Source organism: Leptodactylus fuscus, chromosome 3 (assembly GCF_031893055.1).
Source record: "Leptodactylus fuscus isolate aLepFus1 chromosome 3, aLepFus1.hap2, whole genome shotgun sequence".
NCBI classification, from domain to species: Eukaryota; Metazoa; Chordata; class Amphibia; order Anura; family Leptodactylidae; genus Leptodactylus; species Leptodactylus fuscus.
The window spans coordinates 75,659,666-75,672,461 of record NC_134267.1 but is presented as its reverse complement, the minus strand read 5'-3'; the positions used below and the strand labels follow the sequence as shown (position 1 = coordinate 75,672,461).

Genomic DNA, 12,796 nt, shown 5'->3' with positions numbered 1-12,796 from the left:
GTGCTTGGAGACCATTGGGAGCCCTTGAGTACAGCAGATGTAAAAAGGGGGTCCTCTCCTTTGAGAGGAACCAAAGACGTCCACAGAGGTTAGGTGGGCTCTCCAGGGTGAGGAACATGCCACAATAGTGTCCATCTTGAAAGGAGGGGGCATCAGGGTGCCCCAGAGGAGGTTGCTATGGCTCCAGGCGTAGAGTCTGAGGTAGAGGCTGATGGCAGAGGACCTGGAGATGAAGAGGCAGGCTGGGACACAGGAGCTGAGAGTACGGCTGCAGAGTCTTGTGTTTGAGCAGTGTGAGTGTGTCCACCATGAAGCAGAAGAGGCAGGAGCTCAAGGGTTAACTGCTCCAGGGCAGGGGAAGCCAGCAAGAGCACTTCAGTGGGGCTGAGAACATTATTTTTGCAGTGGTTGAAGTGATAGAAGCCAGCTTCTGTGTAGGAAGTGTTCATCCTCTCAGGCTCCATCAGAGAGAACAGGGAAGGCTGGAGCTGTATTTCAGGAGGCTGTGTAGGCAGCTGGGGAGCTGATACCTGTGGTTATAGTGCTGGCTGTGCAGAGAGGGGGGTGCAGGCTAACACTATTTTGGAGGCACTGGCATGGAGAGCAGAAAACGAGCTATCTGAGGCTCAGACAATGACGAGGAGAGTCCTTTTTTTTTTTTGCCCACTTGGCAGACCATCGCTACCTGGGAGTCTGGAGGATCTCTGATCCCCTGGCATAGAAGAAAAAACACTCGGGGGTCCGGGAGCTCAGGAGCTGTACATCTTCACACGTGTATGTTTGGGCTATGCTCCCCCTATTATCATTTATTATTATAAATCCTCAAACCAATCATTGTTGGTTTAATATTTTTGTCCCAAGATTGACTAATCAAAAGTAATTCTCACAGTTGATGAATATCCTTGTGTTGGTTTGAAAAGGGTTAAACGTAGGTATTCCTCCATGTACTTGCCTTCCTCAACATGTCCTTTCTATTTATCTATTTAGGAGATCTATATCGCTATAAGGGCAGTGTAAATTTGGCTCATTTCAATGAAATTCTACATCTCTTTATTCTTTCATTTGCTTCTTTATTGAAAGTGGGTAACTTCTAGATGGAAGGGGTCAGGATCTGAGGAAGACTTGTTTTGAGAGATGAAGGACAAAGTAATAGCCTTTGAGCGCAAACTAGAATTGAAGAAAATGTACAGATGTGTTAGATCTTCTCCACAGACGTTCAGCACATCTTGAGCATTGCTGAAACAAGCGTGTTTGATGAATGTGCCAAAGTCGCTAGTGTTTGTGTTGGGAGTTTTGTACGGTCTAGGGTGCTACTGTATCAGGCCTGCACCGATTATGGATGTTAACCCTTTAAAAGCTACGGTCAAACGGGACCGCGGTGTCTAAATTTCTCAGGCGCCACAAGCGCCACCATTTTTCACTGATTGCTGCCCTCCTGAACATCGTCAGGGGGCAGCAATCCGTTGCTATGACAGCTGGGAGCCTATTAAAGGCTCACAGGCTCGTCATTGCATTAGTTCTATTGAACACTGTTCTAATAGAACTGATGGCATTTTGCTATTCACAACAATACAGTACTATTGCAGTGAATAGCATGAGCAATCGGATCCCCTAGGCTTCAAGGGGGTCTGATCGTAAAAGAAGAAGAAGAAAAAAAAGGTTTTTAAAAGTAGAAAAGAAATAAAAAAATTCAAATCACCCTCCTTTTCCTATATCAGAGTAAGTAAACAAAAATAACCATAAACACATTAGGTACCCCCATGCTCCAAAATGGCTGTACTATTAAAATATTTATCCCATACTGTTAACGGCGTAAAAAAATCTAAATCGCCAAATAGTATTTTTTTTCAATACTTTGCCTATTCTAAAAAATTTAATAAAATGTGATCAAACCATCAGATCTTTCCCCAAATGGTATAAGTAAAAACGTCATCTTGTCCCGCATAAAAAGACTCCATACCCAGCTCCATACATGTAAATATTAAAAAGTTACAGGTGTCACAACATGGCGAAACAATTTTTTTTTTCTCTTTTGGAAAGTTTTTCATTTTTGAAAAGGTATACTATGTAAATACTATATAAATTTGATATCGCCGTGTTTGTACTGACAAGCAGAATACAGGTAATATGCCATTTTTAGCACACAGTGAACGCTGTAAAAATTAAACCCATATTAAATTGGTGCAAATGCAATTTTTTCTACAATTGCATCTCATTTTGAATTTTTTCTCCAGCTTCCCAGTACATTGCAGAGCATATTGAATGGTGTTATTACAAAGTACAATTTGTTTTGTAAACAATAAGCCATCATGTGACTCTGTGAACTGAAAAATGAAAAAGTTAGGGTTCTTGAAATGTGGGGAGGGAAAAAAGAAAATGTGAAAACGAAAAATGGCCAGGTCTTTAATGGGTTAATTATGCTTTAAATCATTTGAAGTACTGTGCAGAGACTGCTATGAGTTTTTCCCCGGTAATCCTACAGTGGCGTACAAAAAGAAACTGAGAGACTTATTGGAAGAAGCAAAAAAAAAAAAAAAACCAACAAATATTGAGAAGCCTTGGTGAATATAGTATTATGTATCTGGCAAACAGCTGCTGTTTTGGATTGATACTTAAATAGTATCTCTGGTTGGTTGCTGGTTTCCTAATTCTGCAGGGACAAGGAGCGTGCTCAAAGAAATGACACTCTGCACTCAGTCAGGGTGGACACAACTTCTCCTTTATTTACTATAAACATCATCTTATATAGCATCTTATGGAGGCGTGGACATGTATGTGTTGACTTGCTGTTGGCTGAAGAGTCTGAGGTTCCTCTTTCTCTCATCCTGCTTTTGCACATGACTACGGGTGTAGTTCAAGATGTAAGCGCCATCTTGCTGAGCTGACATCTAGTTACGCGTCACAAAGGTCACAAGACAATTACAACATCAAACACTTAAAGAGGACCTTTCACCATATCTGGGCACAGGCAGTGTTATATACTGCCAGAAAGCTGACAGTGCGCTGAATTCAGCGCACTGTCGGCTTTCCCGATCCGTGCCCGGTGTAAAGCGCTATCGGTCCCGGTACCGTAGCGCTTTACAGTCAGAAGGGCGTTTCTGACCATTAGCCAGAGACGTCCTTCTGCCTCGCGGCGCCAATCGCGCTGTGCTGTGGAGCGGGGAGGAACGCCCCCTCCCTCTCCTGATAATACTAGTCTACGGACAAGCTGTGTGAGCAGAGGGAGGGGGCGTTCCTCCCGGCTCCACAGCACAGCGCGATTGGCGCCGCGAGGCAGAAGGACGTCTCTGGCTAATGGTCAGAAACGCCCTTCTGACCATAGAAGAGCTACGGTACCGGACCGTAAGCTCTTCACACCGGGCACAGATCGGGAAAGCCGACAGTGCGCTGAATTCAGCGCACTGTCAGCTTTCTGGCAGTATATAGAACTGCATGTGCCCGGATATGGTGAAAGGTCCTCTTTAAGGAAAACAGACACTTGGTTAATAGCAGTACTAGACAATACAAAATAGAACTGTAAATATCGAAAATGGACATTTTATCCACAACACCTTATTTTATGAGATATCAAAAGTACAGAGTAAAAGTACTTAATCCTTAGCCTGAACAGGACAAAGTAATTGTCAAGGAGACACACACACACACACACACACACACACACACACACACACACACACACGACTCAGCAGAATAGTAGACAAAAGTTGATGCCAAGTAATTGATGTATCGCATATACTCGATTATAAGCCAACCCGAATATAAGCCGAGGCCCCAAGTATAAGCCGGGGGGGGGGGGGGGGGATCCACCATTTCAGATAAAAAGTCTGGTCATGTTCATTACATCTTAGTAACTCCATGTGCCTCATAGCAATAGCAGTTAACCCCCATCCTATTAGTAACCCCACATATTAGTAACACTTGTATGGGGCAATCAGGGGTTAAAATAAGAGACAGGATGGGGTTAACTGCTATTAATGTGAGGCACATGGAGTTACTGAAACTAAATTAATAACCCCAAATGCCTGACATTACAAGGAATAGTAGCTAAAGGAAGGTACCTGTGTGTTTTACTCTCACTTTACTGTAGCTTCCTTTCCTCCTTACGACACAATGAATCCTGGCCACTGACTTATCTGCAGATGTTACATTCTAGTTTCTACAGGACCTCTGATGACAACACAGTCACGTGACCTTACATGACAAGCCAATCACAGCAGTAGCACTAAAGGACCCCTTCATTTAGTTTATGCTGGTCCTTCCAGTTTTCTGTGCTCTGTGGACCCTGACTAGAGTATAAGCCGAGGGGGCTTTTTCAACATACAAACTGTGCTGAAAAAGTCAGCTTATACTCGAGTATATACAGTATATTGATAAGTTTATTATCTTCTTAACTTGCACTAGTGTGGAAATGTTTTTGCGCTTTAGAGGTACATTTTAACCAACGAGCAGGAGAATCCTACTTAAACCCTCCCTGCTCTACAGAATTATATGTATTAATTATAAGTATTCAGCCTCACACATACAATGTAAACAAGAATTGAGATTGAAGATAAGGAGCTGGTGACTAGCTTAATAAATCAAAAAGGAAGCAGATTTCCTTTCAAATATATTTCAAAATTTCTAATGATCTCTATAATCTGTCTTTCTATGATTTCTTTGTTATATTTCAAAATATCTAATTTTCACCTGTAGTATTCATTTGTGAGAAGTCGTTTATAACTGGAGTTTCAATTTTAATGATGTGGTTAACCGCTTCAACAAATCGTTCCTATTATTGTATAAAAATAATAATATTTAATCTTTTAATAAGGATGAATAAACAATGTTTTTAATTCATACTATTTTCTAAGGTTCCCTATACTTTCAGGGTAAATATATAGGAGGGTTAAGAAAAAATAGATCATTTTTAGCGATTTAAATTCCTTTTGAGAACTCAAAATTTTATAGAGGGCATTAACCTATCCAGAATGGGTAGGTTTTCTTTAATTTAGGTATAGTAAACGACATGATGTATAGCTACTTTTATATCGCCATATAATGTGTTGATTAGATTATGGTTAAATGGAATATTGCTATGTGGCAAATTTTAGTGATATGGCATCAGTTTCTATGATGGGAAAGCATCTTTAACTGAGGTTTACAGATATACCTTTAAAATGAAAAAAAAAATGACCAATGAGTGCAGTGCTTTATAGTCATTGAGAGTTTAGGTGTTGACATGTCTACTACTTCCATGTTCATACACAAAATATTAAATTTTTGTGTTTATTACAGAGTTTAACCTGTCGAGAAGAACTTATGACTCTAATTTTGTCTCTTCTACCTTTGGTTTGGAAGATTCCTATGGAATATGACAAGGAAAGAGGTAAAACTATAAAACAATTTCAGAAAATATAACTCCATCTGAAAAGGGAGTAAAGAAAGAATTGAATTTAAAAAAAATATCTTTTTAAAGGTAGTATTCCACCTCTCCCAAGCATATTCAACTGTCACCACTCACCACCATATTATAGACCACATTATAATGTTCAACAAAATGCCTTGTATATCACTTGTAGATTTATAGAAAAACTATTTTGAAATGGTATGCAGATTATATATTTGGTTCACTGGGGGCATACCTTTAGTTCCCGGGAGTTCTTCTTTTGCTATTAAAACTCCTACCATTTCCTGCCTGCAACACCCTGTGTAATAGAAGTTGATCCTCCCACTGCTCTGACATCACCCATCCTTCTTGAGCAGCAAGAGAAGGGCTTCAGGAGCTAAAGTGCCCCTCCCATCTGCACCAACTGCCTCATTTACATATAAAGTCAAAGTTGTTTTTTTTCCAAATTTACAAAAGTGATGTGCATAACAGATGTGTCAGTTAGAGATGAGTGAATATGCTCGATCGAATACCTCAGCTGCATTGCTCCCGGCGACAGGGAATGTGCGAGGGGCAGTAAAAATTTGATGCCCCGAAAGTGTCCCTGCCGCCAGGAGCTATGCGGCCGAGGTATTCGAGCATATTTGCTCATCTCTAGTGTCAGTTTATCATTGTAATGTGCTCTGTATAATCTGATGTACTAGTTGAATTTGCTTGAGCGAGTTGTCAGACTCCCTTCAAGAGCTTTGGTTTCTTAGTAATGTGTGTATTTTAGAGAATTTTAGCTGCTCAGATATGAGATAATTTCATTTTATTTAGTTACATTTAGTCAGTATAATAGCTTTCATATTAAAAAAAAAAAAAAAGTTTGTCGTCTAAAATAAAGGACAGTAGTGCAGACAATCTTTTGGTCCCCTAACCTTCTGAAGGTGAGTCCACTTTTGGACGAGAGTTTTGATGTGGATTCCCCCCCCCCCCCCACTCTATCCACATTTGAAGCATAAATGTTGCTACCTGTACTTATCTTTTATTATGCCTTTTTGCACATCATTCTGCCATTTATTCTGTTCTCTCATCACGCAGTATAATGTTCCAGTGGCCCCACACAGTATAAGTCACTTTAGTGGCCCCCACAATATAATGCTCCACAGAAACCTACCATAGTACGTAATGCTCCAAAGTAGATTTGCACGGTGTATAATGAAGCTATTGACAGTGGCGGATCCAGGGTTTGTGGGGCCCTGGGCAATTGACTTTGGCGGGGCCCTACTTACTGGGGGGTCTCGCACTTCTAACCTGTACTTCCCAACTGTTGAAGACTAGAAAGAGGGAACGAAATGTGTGGCGCGCGCCGCAGCAAATTAGGCCCCGCCCACTTTTATGTTGACTCCGCCCATTCTCATTCATTTTTCATGTGATTCCACACAGTATAATCCTCCTACAGTCACCCGTAAATTATATGTCCCCCCTCCGTCTCTCTCCCATTTTCATATACACCCTTCATCTACCCCTAGTTTCATGTTCCCCCCTCTATCTCTGTCCCCAGTTTCATGCCTTTCTCCCCCTTTATCTGCCCACAGTTTCATGTCCCCCCCGTCTCTGCCCCAGTGTCATGCTGTTCTCCCCTCCCCTTCATCTGCCCCAATGTCATGCCGTTCTCCCCCCTTCATCTGCCCCAATGTCATGCCGTTCTCCCCCCTTCATCTGCCCCAGTATCATGCCATTCTCCCCCCTTCATCTGCCTCAGTGTCATGCCGTTCTCTCCCCCTCCATCTGCCCCAATGTCATGCCGTTCTCCCCCCTTCATCTGCCCCAATGTCATGCCATTCTCCCCCCTTCATCTGCCTGTGTCATGCGGTTCTCTCCCCCTTCATCTGCCCCAGTGTCATGCCATCCCCCCCCTTCATCTGCCCCAGTATCATGCCATTCTCCCCCCTTCATCTGCCTCAGTGTCATGCTGTTCTCTTCCCCTTCATTTACCCCAGTGTCATGCCGTTCTCCCCCCCTCCATCTGCCCCAGTGTCATGCTGTTCTCCCCTCTTCATCTGCCCCAGTGTCATGCTGTTCTCCCCCCCTCTATCTGCCCCAGTATCATGCCGTTCTTCCCCCTTCATCTGCCCCAGTGTCATGCCGTTCTCCCTCCGTTCATCTGCCCCAGTGTCATGCTGTTCACACACACACACACACACACACACACACACACTCACACTCTCCTTTCCTTGCTCCCCTGCAGCTCTCTCCCTCATACACATATTGTAGCCGCGATGTGATGACGTCATCACATCGCGGCTACAAATGCCGGAGCTCAGCGTTAAAGCAGGAGCTGAACTGTGACAGCTCCTGCTTTAAACACCTATGTATTCAGCTCATCGGCGACCGGGACCATTTTGTTAGGTCCTGGCCGCGCCGTGGGGCCCCGGGCGGTTGCCCGGCTCGCCGAGCCCTGGATCCGACCCTGGCTATTGAAACTCATCTGACCACAGAGGCTCAATCACAGACCTAATCTTTAAAGGGGTATTCCCACGTCGCATACTCACCAGTCTTCACTGCTGTAAAATGTTCTTTCTTCCTGGTTTCTTGCGTCATTTGGTGGGTGGGGTTTCACCTGCCGTTTAGCTCCGCCCATAAATTAGTGTGTAGCTCCGCCCACCACATAGCGTGATCCTGTGGGGCGGCTGAAGAGCCTGTGATGTCATCAAAGGTTCTCAAACAACACTATATGCACAATATTGGACTATGAAGTACAGGCAGGAGCAACTCCATTCTGTGTTACATACAGAGACTGCTTGCCATAATGAACACAATTGAATTAGCTAGCCTGATAACTGGGAGAACAGAAGACGAGTTCAGAAATGAAAGCAGCTCCTCTCCCCTATCTGAGAGCAGGAAGGTCACGTGGTGTAGACACAGGAATAGCTAGAAACACAGGCTCGCTCCCGTGCACTTAGCCCCTCCTCCCTGAGAGCAGGCAGATGCATCACTTGACTTTTGAGCAGATAAGTCAAAGGCTGTATCAACAATGAATTGAATAAAGTAAGATAGTGGACAAACAAAGCAGTTTTGCTGAAGCAGTGTATTTAGGAAAAGTCTTACATCCACATTAACCGGTTAAGGCCCAGGCCCAGAAGTGTGTTAAGGACCGGGCCTCTTTTTTTCAAAACTGACGTGTCACTTTAAATGGCAATAACTTTGAGTCGCTTTAATTTACACAAGTGATTTTGAGATTATTTTTTTCGTAACACATTATACTTCAAATATTTTTGTATTTATTTATAAAAAAAAACTAAGAAATTTGATGGAAATTTGGAAAAAATTGCAATTTTCAAAATGTGAAATTCTCTGCTTTTCAGGCAGATAGTCATACCACCCAAATACGTGAATAAATATTATCTCCCATATCTTTGCTTTATATTGGCATCATCTTTTGATTGTCTTTTAATTTATTTAGGATGTTACAAGGCTTACAAGTTTAACAGCAATTTTCCAGATTTACAAGAAAATTCCCCAAACTAATTTTTTAGGGACCACTTCAGTTCTGAAAGGAATTATAAAGGCCTGTATAATAGAAACCCCCATAAATCACCCCATTTTCAAAACTACACCCTTCAAATTATTCAAAACAGCATTTGGGATGTTTGTTAACCCTTTAAGCATTTCATAAGAATAAAAATATGTAGGTGAAATTTAGACTTTTCTTTTTTTTTTTCACTAATACATTCATTTAGACCTAAACTTAACACATTCACAAAGGTTTAAAGGAGAAAATACATCTCAGATTTTGTTATGCAATTTCTCCCGTACACAGAAATACCCCACATGTGGGTGTAAACTGATTTTTGGGCACACGGCAGTGCATGGAAGGGAAGGAGCGACACTGGGTGTTTGAACAGCATATTTTGCTGGAATAATTTTCAGGCGCCATGTCTCATTTGCAGAGCCCCTAGAGTACCAAAACAATGAAAACCCCCAAAAGTGACCCCATTTTAGAATCTACACCCCTCACCGAATTCATCAAGTGGTATAGTGAGCATTTAGACCCTACAGTTGTTTCACAGATTTTACTAACATTGGAATGTGTAAATGAAAAATTACTAAAATGTCACTTTATCCCCAAAGTTTTCTTTTTTTTTTTTTTTTTAAATTTTTTTTTTAAATGTAGATTGTGAGCCCTACATAGAGCTCACAATGTACATTTTTTTTCCCCTATCAGCATGTCTTTTTTTTTTTGGAATATGGGATGGAAATCCATGCAAACACGGGGAGAACATACAAACTCCATGCAGATGGTTTTATGCCCATGGCGGGATTTGAACACCAGGACTCCAGCGCTGCAAGGCTACAGTGCTAACCACTGAGCCACCGTGTGGCCCCAAAGTTTTCATTTTCACAAGGGGTTAAAGGAGTAAAAGCCCCCCACAATTTGTTAAACAATTTCTCCTGAACATGGCAATACCCTATATGTGGCCATAATCTGCTGTATGGGAACGTGGAGGGGCTTGGAATGGAAGCAGCACTATTTGGCTTTTGGATGGCAGATTTTGCTGGAATAATTTTTAGGTGCCATGTCGCATTAGCAGAGCCCCTAGAGTACCAATACAGTGGAAACCCCCTGAAAGGGACCCCATTTTGGAAACTACACCCCCCACAGAACATATCAAAGGGTATAGTGAGCATTTTGACCCTACAGCTGTTTCACAGATTTTATTAACATTGGGACATGAAAATGAAAATTTACTTTTTTTCCAACAAACCGTCAATTTAGCCCCAAATTTTTCATTTTCACAAGAGGATAAAGGAGAAAAAGCTCCCTAAAGTTTGTTAAACAATTTCTCCTGAACACAGAAATGCCCCATATGTGGTCATAATCTGCTGTATGGGAACATGGCGGGGCTCAGGATGGAAAGAGCGCTATTTGGCTTTTGAAGGGCAGATTTTGCTGGAATATTTTTCAGGTGCCATGTCGCATTTGCATAGCCCCTAAAGTATCAATACAGTGGAAACCCCCTAAAAGTGACCCCATTTTGGAAACTACACCCCTCATAGAATTTATCTAGGGGTTTGGTGAGCATTTTGGCCTCCCAGCTGATTCACAGATTTTATTAACAATGGGACATAAAAATTAAAAATTACTTTTTTTTTTCCAATTAATCGTCCATTTAGCGCCATATTTTTAATTTTGCAAGTAGTTAAAGAATTAAAAGCCCCCCACAGTTTGTTACACAATTTCTTCTTAACACGGCAATACCCCATATGTGGTCATAATCTGCTGTATGGGTACATGGTGGGGCTCAGAATGGAAAGAGCACTATTTGGCTTTTGGAAAGCAGATGTTGCTGGAATAGTTTTCTGGTGCCATGTCGCATTTGCTGAGCCCCTAAAGTATCAATACAATTGAAATCCGTCAAATGTGACCCCATTTTAGAAACTACACAGGTGGCAGTAAACTGGAATTCACCAAGAAGTGACCCTATTTTGTAGGGACAATTTTAGGGTCTCTGCAAATGTGACGTGGTGTCCAAAAACAAAGAATCTAAATCTGCACTCCAAAAGCACGTATCGCTCCTTCACATCTGCGTCCTGCTGTGTACCCAAATGGCGGTGTATGCCCACATGTATGACACTGGTGTACCCCGGATAACGTACTTAATGCCATTTGTGGCTAGAAATGGCTGTTTGGGCACAGCCGCGCACAGAAGGGAAGGAGCGCTATTTTGGTTTTTGGAGCACAGTTTGGTTTTTGGACGTCATGCCACTTTTGTAAAGCCCCTGAATTGCCAATAAAGTGGAATCCGCAGACATGTTACCCCATTTTGGACACTAGCCCACTGATGGGATTTATCAAGTGGTGTAGCGAGCATTTTTAACCCCTGAGTGTTGCATTTATTTAGTTTCCAGAAATGAAATCGCAACTGATAATGAGAATTAAAAATGAAAATTTTGCAGAGATTTGCCATTTCAGTGCGCAACATGTTGTGCCCAACTTAAAAACTGGTAGGGGGTATCCCGGGCACAACAGCTTTTAGAGCGTTCATCTCTGATACAAGGCGGGCACAACATATTACGCACTGAAGTGACGTATTCCTGGAAAAATTGTCATTTTTACCTCTCACAGTCAGCTTCGTATTCATTTATGGATAATAAGTTATTCCAACACTTGGGGGTTAAAAAATGCTCTCTGTACCCCTGGATAAATCCTTCAGGGGTGTAGTTTCCAAAATAAGGTCTCATGTCAGTGGATTCCACTTTACTGTCGTTTCAGCTCTGCAAAAGTGTCATGGCATCCAAAAACCAAACCGTCTGTGCTCCAAAAACCAAATAACTCTTCTTCCCTTCTGTGCCCTAATATCAGTTTATACCCACATATGACATTACATCCGTTATCCTGGGTACACCAGTGTCATACATGTCATACCTGTGGCATAAACTGCAGTTTGGGCATACAGCAGGGCGCAGAAGGGAAGGAGTGCGATGCGGCTTTTGGAGTACAGATTCAGATGTTTGGTGTCTGGACGCCATGTCATGTTTGTAGAGCCTGTAAGGTACCAGAAAAGTGGATTCCCCAAAGGAGTGACCCCATTTTGTAAACTGCACCCCTCAAAAAATTTCTCAGGGTGTAGTGAGTATTAGTATCCTGGACGTGACTGCACAGCGGATGGTGAAGAGGGAATATATACAGTGCCTACAAGTAGTATACAACCCCCTGCAGATTTAGCAGGTTTACACATTCTGAATTAATTTGGAATTGTGACATTTGGACTGTAGATCAGCCTGGAAGTGTGAAATGCACTGTAGCAAAAAAGAATGTTATTTCTTTAATTTTTTTTTATATTGTGAAAAGTTTATTCAGAGGTAGAGATGAGCGAACAGTGTTCTATCGAACTCATGTTCGATCGGATATTAGGCTGTTCGGCATGTTCGAATCGAATCGAACACCGCGTGGTAAAGTGCGCCATTACTCGATTCCCCTCCCACCTTCCCTGGCGCCTTTTTTGCTCCAATAACAGCGCAGGGTAGGTGGGACAGGAACTACGACACCGGTGACGTTGAAAAAAGTAGGCAAAACCCATTGGCTGCCGAAAACATGTGACCTCTAATTTAAAAGAACAGCGCCGCCCAGGTTCGCGTCATTCTGAGCTTGCAATTCACCGAGGACGGAGGTTTCCGTCCAGCTAGCTAGGGCTTAGATTCTGGGTAGGCAGAGACAGGCTAGGATAGGAAGGAGAAGACAACCAACAGCTCTTGTAAGAGCTAAATTCCAGGGAGAAGCTTGTCAGTGTAACGTGGCACTGACGGGCTCAATCGCCGCAACCCAGCTTTCCCAGGATCCTGAATGGAATACACTGTCAGTGTATTCCCGTATACCCGATATATACCCCGATACCCGTTCCAACGGTGTGCCCCCCCACCTTCACCCCAGAAATACCCTGCAAG

The 12,796-nt window shown here is 42.5% G+C and overlaps 1 protein-coding gene across 1 annotated transcript in view; it reads left to right on the top strand.

The window, feature by feature from the left end:
* LYST (lysosomal trafficking regulator) overlaps positions 1-12,796 on the top strand; it is a 393,838-nt gene that overhangs the window by 40,890 nt on the left and 340,152 nt on the right. Inside the window, exon 3 of the mRNA XM_075267816.1 lies at positions 5,275-5,365. Coding sequence (XP_075123917.1) covers positions 5,275-5,365 — 91 coding nt within the window. The remainder of the gene's footprint in view (positions 1-5,274; positions 5,366-12,796) is intronic.